The sequence below is a fragment of the Pan paniscus genome, chromosome 8, assembly GCF_029289425.2.
Source record: "Pan paniscus chromosome 8, NHGRI_mPanPan1-v2.0_pri, whole genome shotgun sequence".
In the NCBI taxonomy this organism is placed as follows: Eukaryota; Metazoa; Chordata; class Mammalia; order Primates; family Hominidae; genus Pan; species Pan paniscus.
Window position 1 is genome coordinate 66,537,713 of NC_073257.2, and position 23,799 is coordinate 66,561,511.

The 23,799-nt window shown below is 35.0% G+C and overlaps 1 protein-coding gene across 2 annotated transcripts in view; it reads right to left on the reverse strand.

Annotated features, from left to right (window-relative positions):
* The window catches only part of PCDH15 (protocadherin related 15), a 1,779,889-nt gene that overhangs the window by 416,478 nt on the left and 1,339,612 nt on the right, over nt 1–23,799 (reverse strand). For both annotated transcript variants that reach the window (XM_055092816.2, XM_057298896.1), the window contains one exon: nt 12,798–12,906. In XM_055092816.2, coding sequence (XP_054948791.1) covers nt 12,798–12,906 — 109 coding nt within the window. The remainder of the gene's footprint in view (nt 1–12,797; nt 12,907–23,799) is intronic.

Consider the following 23,799-nt stretch of genomic DNA (forward strand, 5'->3'; position numbering starts at 1 on the left):
ACTACCTCAAAAAATACAGTATCAAATTTTTCCCTTCACCACTGAAAATGTTTATCTTTACATATAAAATTAGTAAGCTGATTAACACAGAAATAAAAGAGAACACTGTCTTCTGGGTGCCATGAAGATGTGTGGTAATTCCTCAAATTTTGACATTGTAGATATATAGAAATTATAGTCAGTTTCAATAAAACACTGCTAATGAAAACACCCACAATTTCCTTTGGTAGAACAAAAACAATTATAACATGTAACTTATCTCTCCAGGTAATTTTTTTGTGAAAACCTTTTAATGAACCATGAATGCTGGATACCCTGCAGAAGCCAAGGTATTGAAATGTAAAAACATTGTACGAGAATAGAAACACATGTCTAAGTTCAAGGTCCCTACAGAATCCCTTATTTATCCCACTTAGAAAATGTAATATAAACTCTATTTAGCAAAGCTTAATTCATCTAAAAATATAGCTGCTTCTGAACCATCTCTGAAGCTCTGGGTTTTATTTCTTTTTAGTCATTCCCTTATTTGATCTTGGGATTAATTATATTAATATTCCATTCCTCTGACATTAAATTCACCTGCTACCCCTTTTACATAACTAAAATTTTGTTGATAATTTTAACCATTATTTTCATCTATGCCCTAACAACACATTTGTTTTTGTATCAAGTTATCCCTAGGTTCAAATATATATTAGAAAAATTACCTCTAATTTCTCATTATTTTCTTCCATTAATTTTAACTTTAGCACTTTTTCTTTTCAGCTACTACATTCTCTTAGTGCATTCTTTGATAATTCTAAATGCAAAAAGTAAACTACCTTTGTCCTGTTTTACATCTTCCAAAAATCATTAGTTCTAAATCTGTCTCCTTTGCAAAACTTCTTTTTCAGCTACTTGTTATAAATAACGAACTTCATTTTCTTATCCAAAATGTTTTTAATAACTGTGTAATAGCCAAAATAATTTAAATCCATTTTTACATATTATTAGGGAAAACTAAAATTCTTATCTTAGTAGCCAATATCTCAACTTCAAAAAATCTTTACCAAAGATTTTATTGGGTTGCTTTTCCTATGCATATTTATGACAATGCTTCTGATTGTATAGTTCAGGTATATCTACACTAGAAAGACCGAGTTCTTGTCCCAGATCTTCTGAATCAGAAGCTCTGAAAAGGGAGGTCAAGAGAATGCACTTTGAACAATCTCACTGAATTCTTGTATCCTTTAAAGTTTGAAAACCACCTCTTCATGGTACATGATACGTTCATATCTGTTATTTAAACATAAAAATAATTACAAAATTCAGAAACTATGTTATTACTAATAGAACCAACATTTTTTCTGACTACGTAGATTCAAATCCCCAAGTTACTTTCACTAGCCAGTTCTCTACACATTCTCCAAGTGATTCTTCCTTACCTTAGAACGTCTCTCTGATGTGTTCCTTTTTCATAGTCCTAATCTCTTACCTTACTTAGACCCTTGTTATTTCATACTTGTACCATGGTGATAGCCTCCTAATATCTTCTGACATTCCATTCCCTTATAATCACTGAAGGAAACTTTCTAAAATGCTACTTTTATTGCCCAATTATCTAGACAAAATTTTATCTATTGTGTACTGGGGTAACCCCTAAAATATAATTGAGAATAAAAGGTATAAATTTATTTTTCTTTATGATTGATTCAATTTACATATAGTGAAATGCACAGATCTTAAGCTTTAATGTTTTAGGGGCATAGACCCATGCTATTACCACTCCTATTCAAACTTTAATTTTATATTTATTTTTAAATAAAATAATACAAAAGTAAACTTAGCTAGTGCTTTATATACTGACTGACACTGTGTCTCTGTATGTTTTAGGGACAAGCAAGGAATCTTGAGGGAGATGTGACAAGTGTACAGTGTGAAGGGATAAGCAGCAGTGTATTATTCAGAGTTCTTTAGAGAAACAAAACAAATAGGCTATAAGGACATATTAGTACTGACAGTGAGAAAGAAAGAGAGAGAGAGAGAGGGATTGATTCTCTCAATCAATTGGCTGATTGATTATGCGAATTTGTTGTTTTAGTCCATTTTCACACTGGTGAAAAGACATACCCAAGACTGGGCAATTTACAAAAGAAAAAGGTTTAATTGGACTTACAGTTCCACGTGGCTGGAGCCTCACACTCATGGTGGAAGGCAAGGAAAAGCAAGTCACTTCTTACATGGATGGCAGCAGGCAAAGAGAGAGAGAGCTTCTGCAGGGGAACTCTGCTTTTTAAAACCATCAGATCTTGTGAGATTATTCACTATCATGAGAACAGCAACGGAAAGACTTGCCACCATTATTCAGTTATCTCCCACATGGTCCCTCCCACAACATGTGGGAATTTAAGATGAGATCTATGGCCAGGCATGGTGGCTCATGCCTATAATCCCAGCACTTTGGGAGGCTGAGGCAGGCAGATCACCTGTGTCAGGAGTTCAAGACCAGCATGCATAGCATAGTGAGATCCCATCTCTAGGTGAGATTTGGGTGAGACACAGCCAAACCATATCATTCTGCACTTGACCTCTCCCAAATCTCACACCCTCACATTTCAAAACAAATCATGCCTTCTCAATAGTCCTCCAAAGTGTTAACCCATTTCAGCATTAAATCAAAAGTCCACAGTCCAAAATCTCACCGGAGACAAGGCAAGTTCCTTCCACCTATGCATCTGTAAAATCAAAAGCAGGCTAGTTACTTTCTAGAGAGAGTGGGGATACGGGCATTGGATAAATACAGCCATTCCAAATGGGAGAAATTGGCCAAAACGAAGGGTCTACAGGTCCCCAAGTCCAAAATCCAGCAGGAAAGTCAAATCTTAAAGCTCTGAAATGATCTCCTTTGACTCCATGTCTCACATCCAGGTCACACTGATGTAAGTGGTGGGCTTCCACAGCCTTGGACAACTCCACCCCTGTTGCTTTGCAGAGTGTAGCCCCCTCCTGGCTGCTTTCATGGGCTAGGGTTGGGTGTCTATAGTTTTTCCAGAGGTACTGTGTAAGCTGTTGGTGGATCTACCATTCTGGGGTCTGTGAAATGGTGGCCCTCTTCTCACAGCTCCACTAGATGGTGCCCCAGTAGGGACTCAGTCTGGGGGCTCTGACCCCAAGTTTCCCTCCTGCACTGCACTAGTGGAGGTTCTTCATGAGATCCCTGCCCCTGAAGCAAACTTCTGCCTTGACATACAAGGCATTTCCACACATCTTCTGAAATCTAGGTGGAGCTTCCCAAACCTCAATTCTTGACTTCTGAGCACTCACAGGCTCAATACTTTGTGGAAGCTGCTGAAGCTTGGGGCTTACACCCTCTGAAGCTAGGGCCTGAGCTCTATGTTGGCCCCTTTCAGCCACAGCTGGAGCAACTGGGACACAGGGCAACAAGTCCCCACAGGGCTGCACAAGCATGGGGATCCTGGGCCCAGCCCACAGAACCATCTTTTCTCCCCAGGCCTCCAGGCTGGTGGTGGGAGGGGCTGTCGTGAAGACCTCTGAAATGTCCTGGAGATGTTTTTCCCATTATCTTCAGGATTAACATACAGCTCCTCGTTACTTATGCAAATTTCTGCAGCCAGCTTGAATTTCTCCTCAAAAAATGAGATTTTCTTTTCTATCAAATTATCAGGCTGTAAATATTCTGAACTTTTATGCTCTGTTTCCCTAATAAAACTGAATGCCTTTAACAGCACCCAAGTCACCTCTTGAATGCTTTTGCTACTTAGAAATTTCTTCCACCAGATACCCTCAATCATCTCTCTCAAGTTCAAAGTTCCACAAATATCTAAGGCAGGGGCAAAATGCTGCCAGTCTCTTTGCTAAAACATAACAAGAGTCACCTTTGCTCCAGTTACCAACAAGTTCCTCATCTCTATCTGAGACCACCTCAGCCTGGTTTTCATCATTAATATCATTATCAGCATTTTGGTCAAAGCCATTCGGTAAGTCTCTAGAGAGTTCCAAACTTTCTCGCATCTTCCTATCTTCTACTGAGCCCTGCAGACTGTTCCAATCTCTGCCTGTTACCCAGTTCCAAAGTTGTTTCTGCATTTTTGGGTCTCTTTTCAGCAACACCTCACTCCTGTTACCAATTTACTGTATTAGTTCATTTTCACACAGCTGATAAAGACATACCAGAGACTGGGCAATTTTCAAAAGAAAAAGGTTTAATTGGACTTACAGTTCCACGTGGCTGAGGAAGCCTTACAATCATGGTGGAAGGCAAGGAGGAGCAAGTCACATCTTACATGGATGGCAGCAGGCAAAGAGAGAACACTTGTGCAGGGGAACTCCTCTTTTTAAAAAATATCATCAGATCTTGTGAGACTTATTCACTATCACAATAACAACACAGGAAAGACTTGGCCCCATTATTCAATTACCTCCCACCTTGTCCCTCCCACAACACGTAGGAATTCAAAATGAGATTTGGGTGGTGACACAGCCAAGCGATATCATTTGTTATGAATGCTAAGAGCATCTACTGTCTGCAAATTAGATAACCAGAAAAACTGGTGGTGCATTTTTTATCAGGTCCAGAGGACTAAGAACCAGGGGAGTCATTGGTATAAGTCTCAGAATCTGAAAGCCTGAGAACTAAGCACTCTAATGTTTGATGGCAGGAGAAGATGGATGTTCCAGTTCAAGAAGAGAGAACTCATCCTTCCTCTGCCTTTTTGTTCTATTCAGGCCCTCAATGGACTGGATGATACCTGCCCATATTGGTAAGAGCAGATCTTCTTCACTCAGTCTTCTGATTCAAATATTAGTCTCTTTTTGAAACACTCTCTTAGACAGACCCAGAAATAATGTTTTACCAGCTCTTTCTACATGCCTTAAATCAGTCAAGCTGTCAAATAAAATTAAGCCTCAGAAGCAGCCTTCTCTCTTGTCTGTTTGCTTTCAACACATTGCAGTGACTTTTAGTTTACATTTGGCCAGTTAAAGGGATCTGTATTTTATAATATTAATTTTACACCAAACTAATGCTCAAAAACTGAATAAATAGCTGAGAAATATCTCTGCAAATAAACCTGAGATTAAAGGTAACACTAATGATATGTGTAAAAGTGAACATCAACAGAGATGGAAAAATCCCTTCCCATTCCTCTGCTAAAACAGCTTAATCAGTCATGTTATTAGGTCAAAACCATGGAGATCCAGGCAGACCGGAAATAAAGTCAGACTGACAATTTTGATGTAATTAATACAATTATTTATAATGTTGACTTATGTATAATACAATTGATCATTTTCTATGTGATATCTGAACATTGAAAATTTAATGACTGATAAAATACATGTATAATTCTGAAATATTAGAGTGTGTACTCAAAAATATTTTTTAATTCATGGGATGAAGGATCATAAAAGTTATGTATTCATTATAAAATGTAGCTATCATTAACTAAATGATACGGTTTTGGCTGTGTCCCCACCCAAATCTCATCTTGAATTGTAACTCTCACAGTTTCCGCATCTCATGGGAGGAAGCTTGTGGGAGGTAATTGAATCATGAAGGCGGGTCTTTCCTGTACTCTTCTCGTGAAAGTGAATAAGTCTCACAAGATCTGATGGTATTAAAAGTGGGAGTTTCCTTCACAAGCTCTCTTTTCTTATATGTTGCCATGTGAGACATGCCGTTCACCTTCCGCCATGATTGTGAGGCCTTCCTGAACATGTGGAACTGTAAATCCATTAAATCTCTTTCTTTTGTAAATTATGTAGTCTCAGGTATGTCTTTATCAGCAGCATGAAAACGGAATAATACACTAACATACACACACAATCTTGCCTAAAGTTATTTATGTCTCAAAGTTCAGAGCTCCACTTTATGAACCCTCTCATCTCCTTGAATTACTTGAATTAGATCAAAGATGGAAAACATTTTTTGTTTCCTAACAAGTAAAATAATCTTTTTTTCCCCTCACCTTAAATCTGGGCAGGAATTGTCCTTGCTTTGACCAGTATATGATAGTAGATTATTTCTACTGATTCAGTTCTGGGATCAGGCCTTCAGAAGTTTGATAGCTTTCACTTTTGCCTTCTTAAAAGGCAGGCATACATGCAATTAAATGGACTATTTCAAATAAATTCTATAAAGAACATTTTCTTTAAAAAATAATTTCCAAAATGTAGAAGTACATTAAAATTAGAAGAAGCATTCTAGAGAATGGTAAGGCATGAGGAAAAATACACCTTGGGGGATATATTTAAGGTTATATAATGTTTGAAAAAACCACATGTGCTCAGCTATAAGTGTTCAGTTATAAGAACTCAGTTGTGTAGCACAAGGATCATGAAACAAAAGAAAATATAAACAAAAAATAAGAAAACAAAAAAGGAAACAGAAAAATATGGACTCTCTGATAACTGTGAAATATGAAATACAAAATGAAATATGATAACTGTGAAATATGAAATACACAATAGAAGAAATGTAGGGCCCATGAACATTTTCATCCCTTCTCAATGTGATATATGCATTGAGGAAGGGACAAAAAATGTGTTTTTCTCTTCACATTTCCAATATGAGTATACTGTATACTTGGCCATGAAAGTGCTAATACTTGATAATACCTACCACAGTTAATGAAGGTTGATAAAAAAATTTAAACCAAGGTTTCTGGCTCTAGTATCTGCATTCTTAATCAATGGGTGACACCAACATTTTAGTTGCCAGAATATTCATAATATTATTATAATCATACTTTGAAAAATTAGAAAAAATACTGTTAACAATATTATATTTATGTTTTAGTATGTAACATATATCTCATCTATATGATATTTAATATATATTACTTTTCACACATTAGCTGCTCATATAAGAGTACTTAATACTACAAGCTACTGTTACAAGCTAAAGTCAGCAGACTTTCTTATATTATTAGAAATAAATACACATTGTATGATATCATTATTAATGACAGTGCTGCAACAGAGCTTGATAGCTGTTAACATTTACATTAAAAATGGTCAGACTTGATAACACAATTAGAAGCAGAAATTTCAGCTACATATATGATTAAGGGGTCTACAGATTATGCTTTCCTTTCAGAGACCTTCATGGCAGGTTTCTCCACCATAGGCCTTGAGGCTTAGGAGGAAAGAATGGTTTTGTGGGCCAGGACCACGGCTCCACTGCCCTGTGCAACCTCAGGACACTGCTTCCTGCATCCAGCCATTCCAGCTCTAGCCATGGCTACATGGCCCCCAGATATGCCTCAGGCCTCTGCTTCAGAGCATGCAAGCCATAGCCTTGGCAGCTTCCATGTGATGTTAAACCCGTGGATACACAGAGGGCAATGGTTGAGGCTTGGAAGCCTCCACTTACATTTCAAAGGATGTATGGAAATGTCTGGATGTCCAGGCAGAAATCTGCTGCAGGGGTGGAGCCCTCATGGAACACCTCTACCAGGGCAGTGTGGAAGGGAAATGTGAGTTGGGAGCCCCCACACAGAGTTCCCACTGGGGCACTGCCTATTGGAGCTGTGAGAAGAAGGCAACTATTCTCCAGACCCCAGAATGGTAGATCCACTGACAGCTTGCAATGTGCACCTGGAAAAGGCACAAGCACCAAACACCAGCCCATGAAATCAGCCAATGGGGCTGTACTGTGCAAAGCCACAGAGGCAGAAATACCCAAGGCCTTGGGAGCCCACCCCCTGCATCAGTGTGGCCTGGATATGAGACATGAAGTCAAAGGAGATTATTTTGGAGATTTAAGATTTAATGACTGCCCTCCTGGGTTTTGGACTTCCATGGGGACTGTAGACCCTTTGCTTTGGCTGATTTCTCCTTTTTTGGAATGGGTGTATTCACCCAAAGCCTGTACCACCATTGTATCTTGTAAGTTTTTTCAGGCTCATAGGCGGAAGGGACTTGCCTTGTCTCAGATGAGATTTTGGACTGTGGACTTCTCAGTTAATTCTGAAATCAGTTAAGACTTGGGGAACTGTTGAGAAAGGATGATTGTATTTTGCAATGTGAGAATGACATGAGATTTCAGAGGAACCAGGGGTTTCATGATATGGTTTGGATTTGTTTCCCCACCCAAATCTCATGTTAAATTGTAATCTCCAATGTAGGAGGAGGGACCTGGTAGGAGGTCATTGAATAATGGGGGGAAATATCCCCCTTGCTGTTCTGGTGACAGTGGTGTCAGTGAGTGAGTTCTCATGAGATCTGGTTGTTTAAAAGTGTGTAGTACCACCCCTTCTCTCTCCTGCTCTGGCCATGTAAGATGCGCCAACTTCCCCTTCAGCCATGATTGAAAGTTTCCTGAGGCTTCTCCAGCCATGCTTCTTGTACAGCCTGTAGAACTGTGAGCCACTTAAACCTATTTTTATTTATAAATCACCCAGTAACAGGTAGTTATTTATAGCAGTGCAAGAATGGACTAACACAGAAGGGGTATTAAATATTCTCTAATGGTAGAATTTACCAGTAAAGCATCTGATCCAGAATTCTTCTTTGTGGGAAGATCTTTTTTATTACTAAGTCAGTCTATTTACTTGTTAAAAGTGTACCCCAATTTTTTAATTTTTTCTGAAGTCAGTTTGAATAGTTTGATTCCAGGAATTTGTCCATTGCATCCATTTGTCTAGTTGGCATAAATTGTATATAATATTCCCTCATAACATTTTTTTATTTCTCTAAGCTAAATAGAAGGTCCTCTCTTTCATTCCAAGTTAGTAAATTGCATCTTATCTCTTTTATTCCTGGTCAGTCTAGCTAGAGGTTTGTTAATTTTGTTGATGATTTCAAAGAATTGATTTTGGCTTCATTTATTATCTCTACTGATTTCCTAATCCCTCTTTTATTACTTTCCACTGTAGTCTCTATTATTTCTATTGTGTTGTTTAGCTTTCTTTCTTTTTTCTTTTTTTTTTTTTTTTTAAAGAGAGTCACCTCCAATCTCCTCCATCACTCAGGCTGGAGTAAAATGATGTGATCGTAGCTCACTGCAGCCCTGCAGCCTTGACTTCCCAGACCCAGGTGATTCTCCCACCTTAGCCTCCCGAGTAGCTGAGGCCACAGGTGCACACCACTATGCCCAGCTAATTCTTGTATTTTTTGTAGAGACAGGGTTTCGCCATATTGCCCAGGCTGGTCTCAAACTCCAGGTCTCAAGCAATCCACCTGTCTCGGCCTCCCAAAATGTTGGAATTACAGGTGTGAGTCACCACAGATGGCCTCCCTTCTGCTCTTTTTCTTTAGTTTGCTTAACATTTCCAGTGTCTTTGTGACAAATATTACATCATTGATTAGAGATTAAAATACATGTTACAAAGTATTGTTATTTTTATTTGTCTCAAAGTATTTTTCTGATTTTATTTCTTCCATGAGTCATTGATTAAAGAATGTTTAACTTCCACACACTTGTGAATTTCCAAAATTTCCTTCATTATAATTTCTAATTGCATTCCATTTTTGTCAGAGAATAGAGTTTGTATTATTTCAATCATCTTCAATTTAACGATATTGATTTTATGGCCTAACATGATCTATACTGAAGAACATTCTAGGTGCACTTGAGAAGAATGTGTATTCTGCTGTTAGGGGGTAGAGTGTTTTGTAGATATCTTTTAGGTCTAGCTGCTTTATGGAGTCGTTCCATCTTGACCTTAAGTTACTGCATTTGCAGAGTTTCAAGGTTAGTCAGAGATGAGAGCTTAGGGCCTTCCCAAGTGCTTCCTGAGTATATATACAGCTTGCTTTTATCTTTTTAGAATCCCAGAAATATGTTAAACTTTTTAAAACTCCCTATGAACATCATTATCTAGCTTTTCCTTTAAAGACTTTTGGCTAGTCAATAATTCTGCCATTGATGTTCATGACAGTAGAACCATTGAAGAGGTTGACAACAGCCCTTGGATGACCTCGTCATAGACATCAGCATCCGTATCCTCACATATAGTAAACAGAGACTGTCTATAACAAATGGAAGCAGGAGAGGAGTCGTCCATGTGGTAATTTACTGTTAGCTTGGAGAAACACATATATTCAGAAGTATTTGGATGGATTTAGGGAAAATTAAGAGTTTTGACAAAGTACGTGAAGTCAGAGTCATGGATATCCCCTTCTGTGTGTGTGTGTGTGTGTGTGTGTGTTGTGTCTGGTTTTTGTTTTTGTGTTTCCATTTGTACCAGACTGATGTGACTTAGGTAACATGCCTTATTTTCCTTCCTAATGCTAATAACAATGTCAACTAAAATGTATTGAGCATTAACTTTTTTTCCAGGCAGTATTATGTACATTTACAATGTATTGGATCAAATTCTCACAACCCTTTTGTACAAAGATCTATTTTTGTTAATCCTATGTTAAAGAAGAATAATCTGGTCAGGTAGTGGCTCACGCCTGTAATCCCAGAATTTAGGGAGGCTAAGGCGGGAGGATCGTTTGAACCCAGGAAGTCGAAGCTTCAGTGAGCTATGATTGTGCCGCTGCACTCCAGTGCGGGTGACAGAGCAAGACACTGTCTCAAAAGAAGAAAAAAAGAAGGACTAATTTCAGGTAAAGAGGGGCTAAATAACTTAAATAAAATAATGTCTAGTGTGAGTTAAAGTCAGGATTTTTAACATGGACAGTACAATTTCCAGAGGCTACACTCTCAACCCCTACAATTCTCTTCCTTCTAAAAATGTAAATAGTGTAAAAGGATATTATTCATTTACCTTAGCTGTGACAGCAAATAATTGTAAGAGTTTATATCTATTCTTTGGGACAATCCACTATCCTACAGTTGTAGGCTGATGAAACTTTCCATCACTGTGTCACTTTTCTGTTAAAATTTTTTAATTGGCTCCTCATTTCACTCAGAGAAAAATACAAAGTAGATAAATAACATACAAGGCTCTCTAGTTTCTGCTCTGTTCTTATCTGTCACCTTTCTACTTTTACCTCACTCACTTCTTTCCAGTACTTCCGGCCCCCTTGTTGTTTCTGAAACCCACCTGGCAAGCTTCAGTTTTGATCTCTGCCTAGAACTCTTCCCGGAGATATCAACGAGAATAACTTCCTCAGCCTCTGTAAGCCTTTGCTAACAGCTTACCTTTTGATGACACAAGTGCTGATGATACTGCTTAACACTGCAACTTCTACTACAATCCTCCTCTGCTTTTCCAATCCCATTCATATGATCGATTTTTCCCATAGCATTCACAACTTTCTAACTTTGATAATAAACACTTACTTATTATAGTAAATGTTTATTGCCTATCTCTTCTGCCAGAAAACTGGCTCCACAAAGTCAGTGATAGGGGTTGCTTCACAGGGTAGGTGATCATTTGTTGAGAAAAAGAATGCACATAACTTTTAAAAGTGAAATAAACTTGAACACCAATGCATCCAACTGGTTCTGAGTATCATAATTATCCAAGTCTGTTCTTAAATTTCATCCTTTGGCTTTTGCATATGCTGCATTATCTATATAGATAATTGTCTCTCTTTTTCCACCTGGAAACTCCTGTCTTTCTGCTAAAATGACACTTCCTAAGCAATTCTCATAAAATGCTTAATGCTCTCCTCTCATGAGCCTACATGTGGTTCAAACTTTATTTAGAGTGCCTTAAATATTGTATTTTAATTTATCTTTTAAATTGTTTTAATGTTTTTTAGCCACAGACTCCACGACTCCCTAACCTAGAACATTCATCTCTCATATTTGTGTTTTTAGCATCTAATAAGAGTGATTGACATACAGTCAAGCCTTCAGTTAATGAAATAAATGATGCTTTATTATCTACACCAAGATCTCTATAGACTTAAAATAGTTTCATGTTTATGAAAGCTTTTTACAAATATAAAAGTCTGAGCTCTGCTTATGATATTTGTGTCTTTATAAAGACCAAAGGCTTGAAACAGAATTGCTTGAATTTTCTTTACAGACAGCATTTCTAAGAAGGATACAGTATGATATTTGCAAATCTAATATCTGTTGGTTGTTGTGTATTTGTATATGCACATAGGCTTCAAGTAAGAGGACAGAAAGGGGTTGAGGGCTAATGCTGAACTCCATTAAAGTTATTTTTCAAGCACACTTCAAAAGAGGCCCTTTCTTCCTTAAAAGATATATAGCCTGTCTCACATGCATCTTTCTGTCTAGAGGCTATGCAAATCAGCAACATCCATATTTCAGCAAAAGCAATCTAAGAAGAGCAGCATAATCAATTTCTCATCATTTTTGCTTTTGACACAATTAGTAGTATATGCATAGGGATGGATTAGGATGGTTTCTGTGGAATTTTTCAAGAAAAATATTTGCCAAAGGTTAATATTTCATGTTCCCTTGGGCTAATCGTGCTCTCTCACCTTTTTTTTTAAAATGGCTCCAAAATAGCTCTTTTAAAATTCAGTCACATATTATCACAATTATGTATAGTAACCAACCAAAGGTAAAACATGTGTAAAATGTTTTTCATTTTATATTAAAGCTGAAAGTTAGTGCTAGAGGAAGTTTTATATGATAAGTTGATATGTAGAAAAATACTAATATGTAGGTTAATTTCCTAATATTTTGAATTGCTTTGCTTCTTCCATAAAAGTTATTCATTTATCATTCTACACATTTCAGTCCAACTAATTGAGGAAGCAAATATCTTGAATTATTATTTTTAAAATGTGTTTATACACAAAAGTAACAATCATGTCAAATAATAAACTTTGTTATTTAAAATATTTCCTTGGAATTGAGAGAATTTGTTACTGTAAGATTCTAGAATAACTGATAGTGTAAAATGTTATCAGATACAAACCAACAAGGATGGAATAGAGGATTCCTGGCCTATCTGATGGCGGTTGAATATTCCGGTCCTGATCAATGGCTTGGATTGGTGGCGTAACAATAATGGGGTTCAGTTCTTCCTGAAAAAAATTAAGAGAGTTTCATTCAGCCGCATTACTAATACTTCATGAAGGATTGAGACAGATGTTTTAGTTTGGAAATCTATATAACATCTGAGACAGTAAACTCAAGTTTCAACATTTATGATCTAATACCTTTTACTAGTTAATTTTGAATGTTAAGGGGGAGCAAAGTATCCTCAAAGTCAAAATGGTAAGACATAGTGATTATGCACATAGACATTTATATCAGTAACTACTCCTAAAAGGAAAGCAAGGAAGAATGATAATGCATTTTTAATCTTCTCTAGAGGATTTCACAAAAGAAATAGCAGCCTATCAAATAGTTTATGAAGTAATGTTTTCTCTTTGCTTTAGACAAGATTTGTAAGAATACTTGCATTCTTTCCTTGCTAAATCATTTTTTAGTTTCATACACATCAATTATATTAAAATATAAATACTTAAAGTAAATAGTTTCATAAAAATAAAAGTCACATTATTGCAAATTTCATATAATTAAAATTGATTTTAAATATTGCAGGTATGTACATGTATTTTACAATGGTCTATAAGAAATAATGTTTAAAATTATAATATACTTCTTTAATTTGGTGTTTCCCAATTTAATGTCCAGTACTATTTTGTTGTGCTATCAGGACTGGCAAACATTTTTCTGTAAAGGACCAGATAATAACTATCTTTAGGCTTTGCCAACCATATGGTCTATGTTGCAGCTACCCTCAACTCTGTCATTACAGCACCAAAGCCCAAGTGGGCATGGCTCTGTTGCAATAAAACATTACAAAAACAGGTGGTAAGTTATATGAGGTTACTGACTACTGTGATCATAATAGATATGCTAAAAATACAACAATAGGTATGTTGAAAAATAATAAAAAGCTTATCTACACAGATATGCTTGGGAAATATGATATTAAATACAGTTTTGAAAGCCAATTAACTGTACTGCAAATCTTTTCAGACTTAATTATGCTAATCTGCATACTGACTTTCTAAGAAAAGGGTATTATTTGCTCACTTTCAAGAAACACCCATTAACCTGTTTTTGAAATGATGCCTTTAGAACACAGTTTGGGAAACACTACTCTAAGTTTTGTAGCCCTCATCCCAAATATGTAAGTGGTAATTCTAAATGGAAATACTTCTAAAGGGTAATTCTAAAGGGAAATTCCATTACATATTTGGGCTGAGGGCTGTGAAACTTAAACTACTGTTTCCCAAACATTTAGTATGTCTCAATATCTGCAACCTTACATTCTAAAAAATTACCGCAATGTTCTCATATTATTTCTTCTCAAATGACAGAACATTGAAATATGTCATGTTCTTTTATACAAAACCAGTAGTTTCAGTTCTCAGCAAAAATGTATAGTGATGGCATGCTAAAAAAAGAGCAATGATATTAAAACGTTATTTATAATACTTGATTTTATATTGAAGTTATAATAAGGATAATTATTGACCAATAATTTAAACACCATAGACATTGTAGGGGTTTCTCTCGAGTTCATTATCACTAATAGGTCCTAAGTAGTCTAAATGTTATCAGTATTTTCCTGAAAATAAAGAGTTGTTGGTAGTAGCAACTTACTAATACTCTATTCTCTCCTTTAAATGTGGAATCAGAACCATGAAAATACCAAATAAATATCAAAATTACTCCATTAAATCCAGAAGATTATTGTTCTTAAAACGCAACTCTCACTGAACTTTTCCTCCCACACTGCCTCTCTGTCTCTCTTTCTCTCTCTCTCTCTCTCACACACACACACACACACACACACACAAACACTTTCCCAATAATCAATTTGCTTGGTATGCAATACCTGTATTTCTCCCTAAACTGAAAAAAAGAATCTGAAGTTCTTTGAAATATGTATGTTTGAACACAGGACTTAAGAGTTGACAAGCTCTTTCTAGTCATTTCGCTGAGGAATCTGATTGCATCAGCCAAAGTCAGCTTATACTTAAGCTGTATCACTCCTGGTTCATATAATTAAATCTGCAGTAATTTTTCCAAAACCGAGGCTCTATTTGGATCCTGTAAAGGCATTTCAAATATGAGGATTTTCTGCAGTTCCATTCTGCATTTCATAGTCAGAAAAATATTTTCCTAAACAATTTTTGCTATTATAAAATAAGTAATTTCTTATCTAGAAATTAAAATAAAATTGAATCTTAGCTTTTCGTTTGGAATGTAAAATGTAAGCAAATCACAATATTTGAGGATATGTTGGCTGATCACCTTCAACTATTTATTTCTATAGATTTGCTAAGTTACCTACACATAAGCAGATTTAGCTTTGTTAATTAGTAATGTAGTGTAAAATATTCTTTCTATAATATATAGAGTTGTTGAAATGAGCAACATAATTTATTTACATTGAATTGTTGTATAAGCAATGTAAAAACTAAAAGTAACACATCAAACAAAACCAAGAGGAAGGGAGAAATGAAAATTAAATTCCTCATCTTACACATTTGCCTGTGATTAAATATTATATATATATATATAGTAAGAACTGAAGAACTAAAAAGAAACAAGTGTAGTATTTAGAATTATATTAATAATTAGAAGATGAAAAACTGTGAGTATCTCAGGATACTGAGCATGGAAGTGAGGGTAGATGGGATAGAAAATATTTTACATAAAGCCATTTGGTACTGTGTGACTATGTCATTACCATAGCCCGTACTATTTGTTTTAACATTATTAATAAATAAATTACAGTATTGAGAATAAAAGAAAATAAACTCTCTTTATAAAGGCTTTCACAAGTTTCTGCAAATTTAAAAGAAATGGTGTGGTTTAACTAACTTATCAGAATTGACATTTTATCTTGTCCTATAGAGACTAGCAACTTATTTTACAATATTTATTTTTCCTTCTGCTACCATAAATGAAATTGTCAGATAATCTAGGATTAAAGGTGAAAAGAATGATTTCTTAAATATTATGTGTATGATTACCTCTCAAGTAAACTGTGCTCCATGAAGCTTGAAATGTTTAAATATTATTAATACATGACATTAAAGAATACTAAAAATTATGATTTTTAGGATGATCTTGTTAAATATTTAACACATTTTATAAAGATATGTAGCACTGAAGTCAGAGGCAGACAATTTGTATACATTAATTAGAAGAAACAACATAAATAACATGCATCATGTTTGAACTTCTGTCTGCCAACACAATCTCCACAGTAGATGAAACCAGGCCTGGAAAGGGTATTCATATAAGCAAGAACAACCCAGATTGAAACGGTTCCTTAGAATAAGTAAGAATTTTACAGACAGAACAGAGGTAAAATAATAATAATAATATGTACGTATTCAGTTCAAGTATTTTTTTTAACAACAGGGTAAATCCAAAGAAAACTGAGTAAAAATAAAATGAAAAAGGAAAAAAAAAAAGTAGTATGTAGTAGCAAAGTATCCAATGCTGACGAACAAAGGAAACAGATAAAAGAAATAGTCTTTGATTACCAAGTGCCAGCATATTACTGTCCTTGAATTTATTGAAAAATAGTATCCTTATAATGAACCTCTTTTTCCCTAAGTTAGTTTCAGGTCAGTTCTCTGACTTTAAACCTAGAGTATCAATCTAATGAAGGGCTAAAGATAAGAGAGTAACAGTTGGTGTGTTGGCTCTCTTAGAGACATTTACTTAAACTTCTAAATTCTGTTATTTATTTATTTTTATTTATTTATTTTATTTTTTTTTTTTTGAGACAAAGTATCGCTCTGTTTCCCAGGCTGGAGTGCAGTGGCGCGATCCCGGCTCACTGCAAGCTCCGCCTCCCGGGTTCACGCCATTCTCCTGCCTCAGCCTCCCGAGTAGCTGGGACTACAGGAGCCCACCACCACGCTCAGCTAATTTTTGTATTTTTAGTAGAGATGGGGTTTCACCGTGTTGGCCAGGATGGTCTGGATCTCTTGACCTCGTGATTCACCCACCTTGGCTTTCCAAACTGCTAGGATTACAGGAGTGAGCCACCGCGCCTGGCCAATTCTGTTATTTTCATTGAACACAGTTACAGCTCTATGAAGAGAACAGAATTATTCTTGCCCATGAATTGAAGTAATGTAATCATTTACAGGATTTAGCAAATAGCAGATATTTAACATATTTTTGCCAACTTATTCTATTGAGTTATCCAAAGAGATCAGTACTCTCTGGTCAACTTTGTAATATCCACTACCAGAAAATAGTCCATCTGTGGCTACTGCCAGGTCTTCCACAGTTCCAAAAAGGAGATTGATTCAGTGACTTGTTTCTTCTGAAGAACAGAGTCTCTTCACATAGATAGTAATTGCTGTTGCTTATTCTCTGTCGTCCTCATTTCTCTTAGTTTTTGACTTCACTGCCTATATTACAGAGGAAGCACGGTATGTGTTGAAGAAATCAGAAGTCCACCCATAGCTCAAATATGCTTGGGTATCCTTTATGGAAAGTATCAAAATGTTCCTCTATTTTATTACAATTGCTATATTTATCTTTTTGCCAAAAGCTTTATTGGTCTGTGGGCAGAAATTATCTTATTTGTACTTACAACCCTCAGCCTAGTGCCTCACAGATTTCAACAAATTTTTGTTATCAAGTCAAGAAACACAAAAAGAGCTCCCCAAACCCTGGATGGTTCTTTTATACTTTGCCTCTGAGGCAAAGCTGCTTTCTTTGCTGCCTCATTTGTCTTCAAGAAGAGGTCATGTCTCCTGAATTCTGTTCCAGTTGATAAGCATATATTACAAGCACACAGGATAGCAGATTTGCATTTCATTGCTGTTTGAACTGTCAGAGCTACATTCCCTGTCTTAGTCATGGGGACACATAAGTAAGGTGAATTAGGTCCATATAAAGAGATTCATAATGAGAAGTTAATCATAGAAACGATTAAACAATAACAAAAAAAGTCTTCTGTGAAAGTACTGTGTAATTATATGGTTAAGAACCTTAAAATTATTATTTTTAAGAACCTTAAGATTATTCTATTTTGAATACATGCTTCCTATTCATTAGCTTTTCTGGAGACACATCTTCTCTTTTGAGCAATGTTAAGACAATGTTTTCATGCAGAACTGTTGTATTATTCTGAGAGGATAACAGTAGCCAATTAACATTTGATGTGAGTGAGGGTTAATTATGCCTCATGAAACCTCACTACCAGATTGAAAATGAACTTTTGGTCTGAATTCTATTTTTTTATATATATACATACATACATACACACACATAATCATTAATAAAAATATATTAGCAAGCAATCCCAAAAGATTAAGAAGCCTTTTTGTAGATTTAATAAAATCTCAGCTTTCTGGTCTTTTAGGTGTTCATATGATTATCTTGAACAAAAGGTATATTCAAGAGAAACACTCAGATTTCAGAGATTGGATATATTCACTGTTTAGCTTATATCAGGTAAACAGAAGTCATGATCCATAGAACAATACGATTTAACCTATTATATCATCCCTAATGTTAAATGCATACATGATGCCTATGATTTTCACTGTTTCATGCATGGGTAGGTTGTCTTTAAAATAATATGAAACCAGTTCTTACTTTTAAAATACTTCTCACTTCACCAATGAAAAATAATATCTATCATTTTTACAAGTTGATGGGTCAGTAAACTTAAAAAAATGACATTTCGCAGACTGATTATTAAAGCTTCCAGCCTTGGTTGAGAGAGAGATAATAGAAGCATTGTTAAAATACTAAATATTCTCAACTTGGCATTTGAATGATGTCTTCATCTGAGTAACGTATACATAGTAGTACACTGAATGTGCCCAAGTATTTCAAATTAACTGAAGGCATTATAATTATCTTCAAGAAAGAATATGTTCTGATACATCCCTGGAAAGGTAATCTGAGCTCATATAAGTACACAGTTTGCTGTTATAAAAGCCAAACTTTGATGTATTATATAATATTCCACTTATCATTGCTTAGATCTTTACACTGTATTTTAATCAAGTAATAACATCATAGTATTTGGAGAAAGGATAGTTATGCTAAAATAGTAAAAATATGCTGTAAGTATTCCAAGACCAATAATTAAGTGATTTGAAATCTTAGTAACTATATAATTTAATACCTAAGTTATTGAATTTATTATTTAGTACTTAATTACTTTCACTAATTTTATGTGTTCTTTACATTTAAGTAGGTGCTTTTTCAATATCCATTAAAGTAATTAATATTTAATTTGTACACTTCCTTTAACAACAGAAAATTTCTACTGCATGTAAGGAAAGTCAGTGTCACGCCTGTAGTCCCAGCACTTTGGGAGGCCGAGGCAGGCAGATCACGAGGTCAGGGATCGAGATCATCCTAGCTAACACGGTGAAATCCCTTCTGTACTAAAAATACAAAAATTAGTGAGGCATGGTGGCGGGCGCCTGTAGTCACAGCTACTAGGGAGGCATAGGCAGGAGAATGGCGTGAACCTGGGAGGCAGAGCTTGCAGTGAGCAGAGTTTGTGCCACTGCACTCCAGTCTGGGCGACAGAGCGAGACTCCGTGTCAAAAAAAAAAGTTAGTGAACATTATTAGTCTCATTTCATATTACATTGCAAATGTACTATTTTCCTCAAAGCTCTTGATTATTTTCAGCCAGATTCTTGCTTGTTTCCATGTGTTACTAACACAGAGAATTAGAACAAATCAAAAATTTTCTCAAACACATTCATATAGACATAAATACAATTATATGTTACCTTTAGAGGCCAAACAACCATTTCTGTTTTCACTTTGCTTAGTTTTGCTTTTTTCAAGGGTCAGAAATATCAGATTGTTTGAAAAAGTATCAGACATATCGAAATGTTTTTCCTGGTGAGATTATTTTAAAAAATAGTAACGAATTGGGGTGAGTAGTATGGGCCAAGCCAATTACTTTGAACTTTTTTGTATTGTTATGGAAGAAACACAGGTTGAACATTCACAAACATCTTTGAAACTGATTCACTACATATATCAAAGCTCCTCAAATGGTTTTGACAATTATTATCCTTAGAACAGAAGAGTGAAGAGCACATTTGAGATAGGTATATAATTATGATTCATGAAAATCATAACAATTCATGCCTGATCACTGGAATTTCTTATCACAAATTAAAACAAAAACTCACTTAGCTAACAGAAAATACCCTTGTTTTATTATTTCCATGAGCAAATTTTATGACCCCTCCAATATCATACTCTTTATTCTACCAAGTATGTGTAAATTTACCTTGTATAATGTGACTGAATTTGTTTCCAAAATGTGCATTTCAGTATCCTCTCAATCGCATATTTGAATACTTTTACTGGTACTTCCCTTATTTTCAAAATACTTCCTTAAATGTCTTTGTCTTTAAAGTTTGTTTACCTGGGATTATATGCTGCCTTTTCTATGGATCATCAAATGATTTCTAGACAGGCAATAAAAACCTTGGCTGGTGGTAACCCGGTAATTATTTTCCATGAATAAATAATAAAAGCCTGTAACAAAATCTTCAAGGTTGGTGACTTGTTCCACGCTGTCCAAGTGACAAAGTCTGAAGCATTACTGCAATCAAGTTGGCTTTGACTATCAAAAATCGTTTTCCACATAACTCAAACCTGAGAATATGCATTTCACAGATGTTGTAAGGAGGATACATAGATCACAGAAATATTTCTTACAACCCTTTCTCACATTCTTATCCATTTCTATAACAACTATTCTTGTTCCTACTTCTCACACTGCCGCAGGGCTAACTCAATATCTTCTGGTTATCCACCTCCCCTTCATTCCCATCGTGCACATCAAAAATCCTCCAAACGATTTTCACAAGCATGACCCACTCTGGAAGTCAGAGGAAAGGAAGAAATTGAGCAGACAGAGCTTGCTTTATCATGAAGATAAGGAGACAATCTTGGGAGAATTTATTTGTTCATAATTTTAGTCTCATTAAATTTGGATGAATATTTCAATGATAATAATGATATGGTTCCCATTGTGTGCTCTCATCAGGTCAGGAGACATCTGTTTTTGTGATGACTTCAATTCATTGTCAAATCACAATTCTATCTAGGACCTCCTTGTTAGCAGGGACTGTGTGAGCACTCCCTAGGGTTTTCACCCTCAATCTCTCCAGATAAGGCCTCCACACTCAATAGGAAGGCAATAAAACAAGGACAACAAATATGAAACATATATAACAAAGTAGGCCTTTTTTTATTTATTTGATTTTGGAGAAATAAAATCTGATTTTGCATTATCAGATGCAGTAGTTTGGTAAAAGAACGTAAATTTTTAATTTAGATAAATGAAGCAAAGTAATGTACACTTTTCCCAAGTGGTTTTATCATTTTATATTTCTACCGAGTATATGTGTAATAAATGTGAAAGTTCAAATCAATGGGAGAAAATAGATTTTTAATAAAGAATGATTAAATATTGGTTATCAATGAATAGAGAAAAAAATTATGATAGATATTGACTTTACCAAATAAAGCTTTGGAAGATTGCCAGGTAAGTCTTTACCAGATACATCTTTGGTCGATCGCTTATGCCAAATAAATCTTTGTAGAACAAAAGTGAATGTATGAGAAAAACACATGTATTAGAAGTCAACATAGTTGAAAATAAGGTAAATGATTACTTAAAAATATTGCAAATGCTTGCTTAGCAATGATTTAAAACAATCCCAAAAATTGGAACTGTTGAAGGCATGAGGAGATGTGGGCTTTTATATCTGTGACGGAAATAAAAAGCAGGTTAAGTTCAAGGAAAAAAAAATGAAATCTATCACTAGGTTTGACAATATGTATAGTATAGATTAAAGCATTTCAATTTGAGCTTTATCTTACATAAATATTGAGAGATATGCTCGGAGATGTGTTGAGAAGGATATTCATTGTACAATATACAATTTGCTTTTTAAAAGAATAAATTTCTTATTCAAGTACAACCTATGAGATACCTTCATAAATCAATAGTTCACAGTCTGATGAATTATCACAAAGTCAGAATTATAAATTCCAGGAAAAAAATTGATATTTTCACAAGGTCTGACAATATATGTAGCTTAAACTTCAGGATTGCACTTTGAGCTTTATCTTACATAAATATTGAGAGGGACATATGCTCAGAGATGTGTTGACAAGAATATTCACTGCACAATATATAATGTACTTTTAAAAATAAATTTCTTATTCAAATACAAGTTATGAGATACCTTCCTAAATCATTAGATCACAGTCTGACAAATTATTACAAAGTTATAATTCGTTCATGTAATCACACTGTGATCAAGAAATAGAATATTGTCAGTATCTCAGAAAACCACTTATTAAATTATCTACTCATAACTACCCCTACCTCCATCCTAGAGATGGCCTGATTTTTAATATGAAAGATTTGTTTTACCTGTTTTAAATTTTCTATAAATTGAATTACATAGTATAAAACCTTTTATATATGGCTTTTTAATCAATTATTATGTCTTATATGATATGTATGAGTGTAAGATTCTTGCATATAATTAAGTGCAGTACTAGTATACTCATATTAATGGTTATACTATCATCCATTAGATGAATACATCATATTTTATATGTTAGTTTTTTTTCAACTGGCGATGAACTTTGTACTTCTTCTAGGGTATGCTGTGAGGATAATGCTCTTACGAACACTCTTGAGTATGTCTTCTTACTGATATGATTGCATTTGTGTTAAATAGAAAAATTAAGTTGCAGAGTATGTATACATTCTGATAGGCTAGATTACTGTCAGTTTTCTAACGTGGTTGTATGGTTTACATTCTATCACAGAGTAGGAGAATTCTAACTCTTTCACATCTTTACCAATTTCAGTCTCTTAAGATTTTAGCAAAGCCAGTGAACATGTATTATTATCTTATAGTTGCTTTAACTTGAATTTTGATGATGATTAATGGGGTTGAACAACTGTTTGATGATCTTGGACATTTGTAAAGTGCTGTTCCATATCTCTTGCCTATTTTAGTTGAATTGTCTGTTTTCCTTAATGATTCACAAGAGTTCTTCATATATTATAATGAAGTCATTTATCAGCTTCATGTTTTATAAATATTACAATTCTTATGGCTTATATTTAGACCCTATTAGTGTTATCTTGTCAAAGAAAAGTTTCTAATTTTAATATAGTTTTATTTATCCCTTTCTCTTTTCATATATACCTGGCTATTTCCTCTACCTGTACACATATCCTGACCATATGAAGTATAGACAATAATTTTCCTTATCTATTTCCATAGATAAAATATTGCGCTCATCCACATCAGAATTTATGTAAACTGAGTTGGCTTCCCTATAATTTTCTTGAGAGCAAAGTGAAGGTCTATTTTCTTTTATATCTATAGGACCAGACAGTACATATGGCACACGGAGACTCAAAAACTTTGAATAAAGTGTTTCTTTGTTGTAGATTATTTAGAGTATTTTTAGGCTCATACACACTTGCCTTGCTCTCTGAATTTCTGTAGGACATCTAAATACAAATAATGATGTTTTTTGAGAATCTATTTATAATTTCAATATCTTTGAGCTTCCTAAATTGCTGCATTTAACTACAGGCCAAAATAATCTGGCCATAAGAGTGAATCATATACATATATAGGGGCTCACAGCGCTTCATTGAGATGGCCTTTTGGGGTAGTACAATAAACAATGTCATAAACATTCCAATAGAATGAACGGTGAACTCCTATGTCCTACAACAAAATATGCCAAGCTTGCCAATAAGTAGCAATAAAGCTTTTCGATAAACTATTTAGTCTCTTAGAGCTTGAATTATGATTTTCAAGGTGAGATTAATAATATCTACATTACTTGCACCACTGCACTCCAGCCTGGGTGACAGAGCAAGACTCTTTCTCG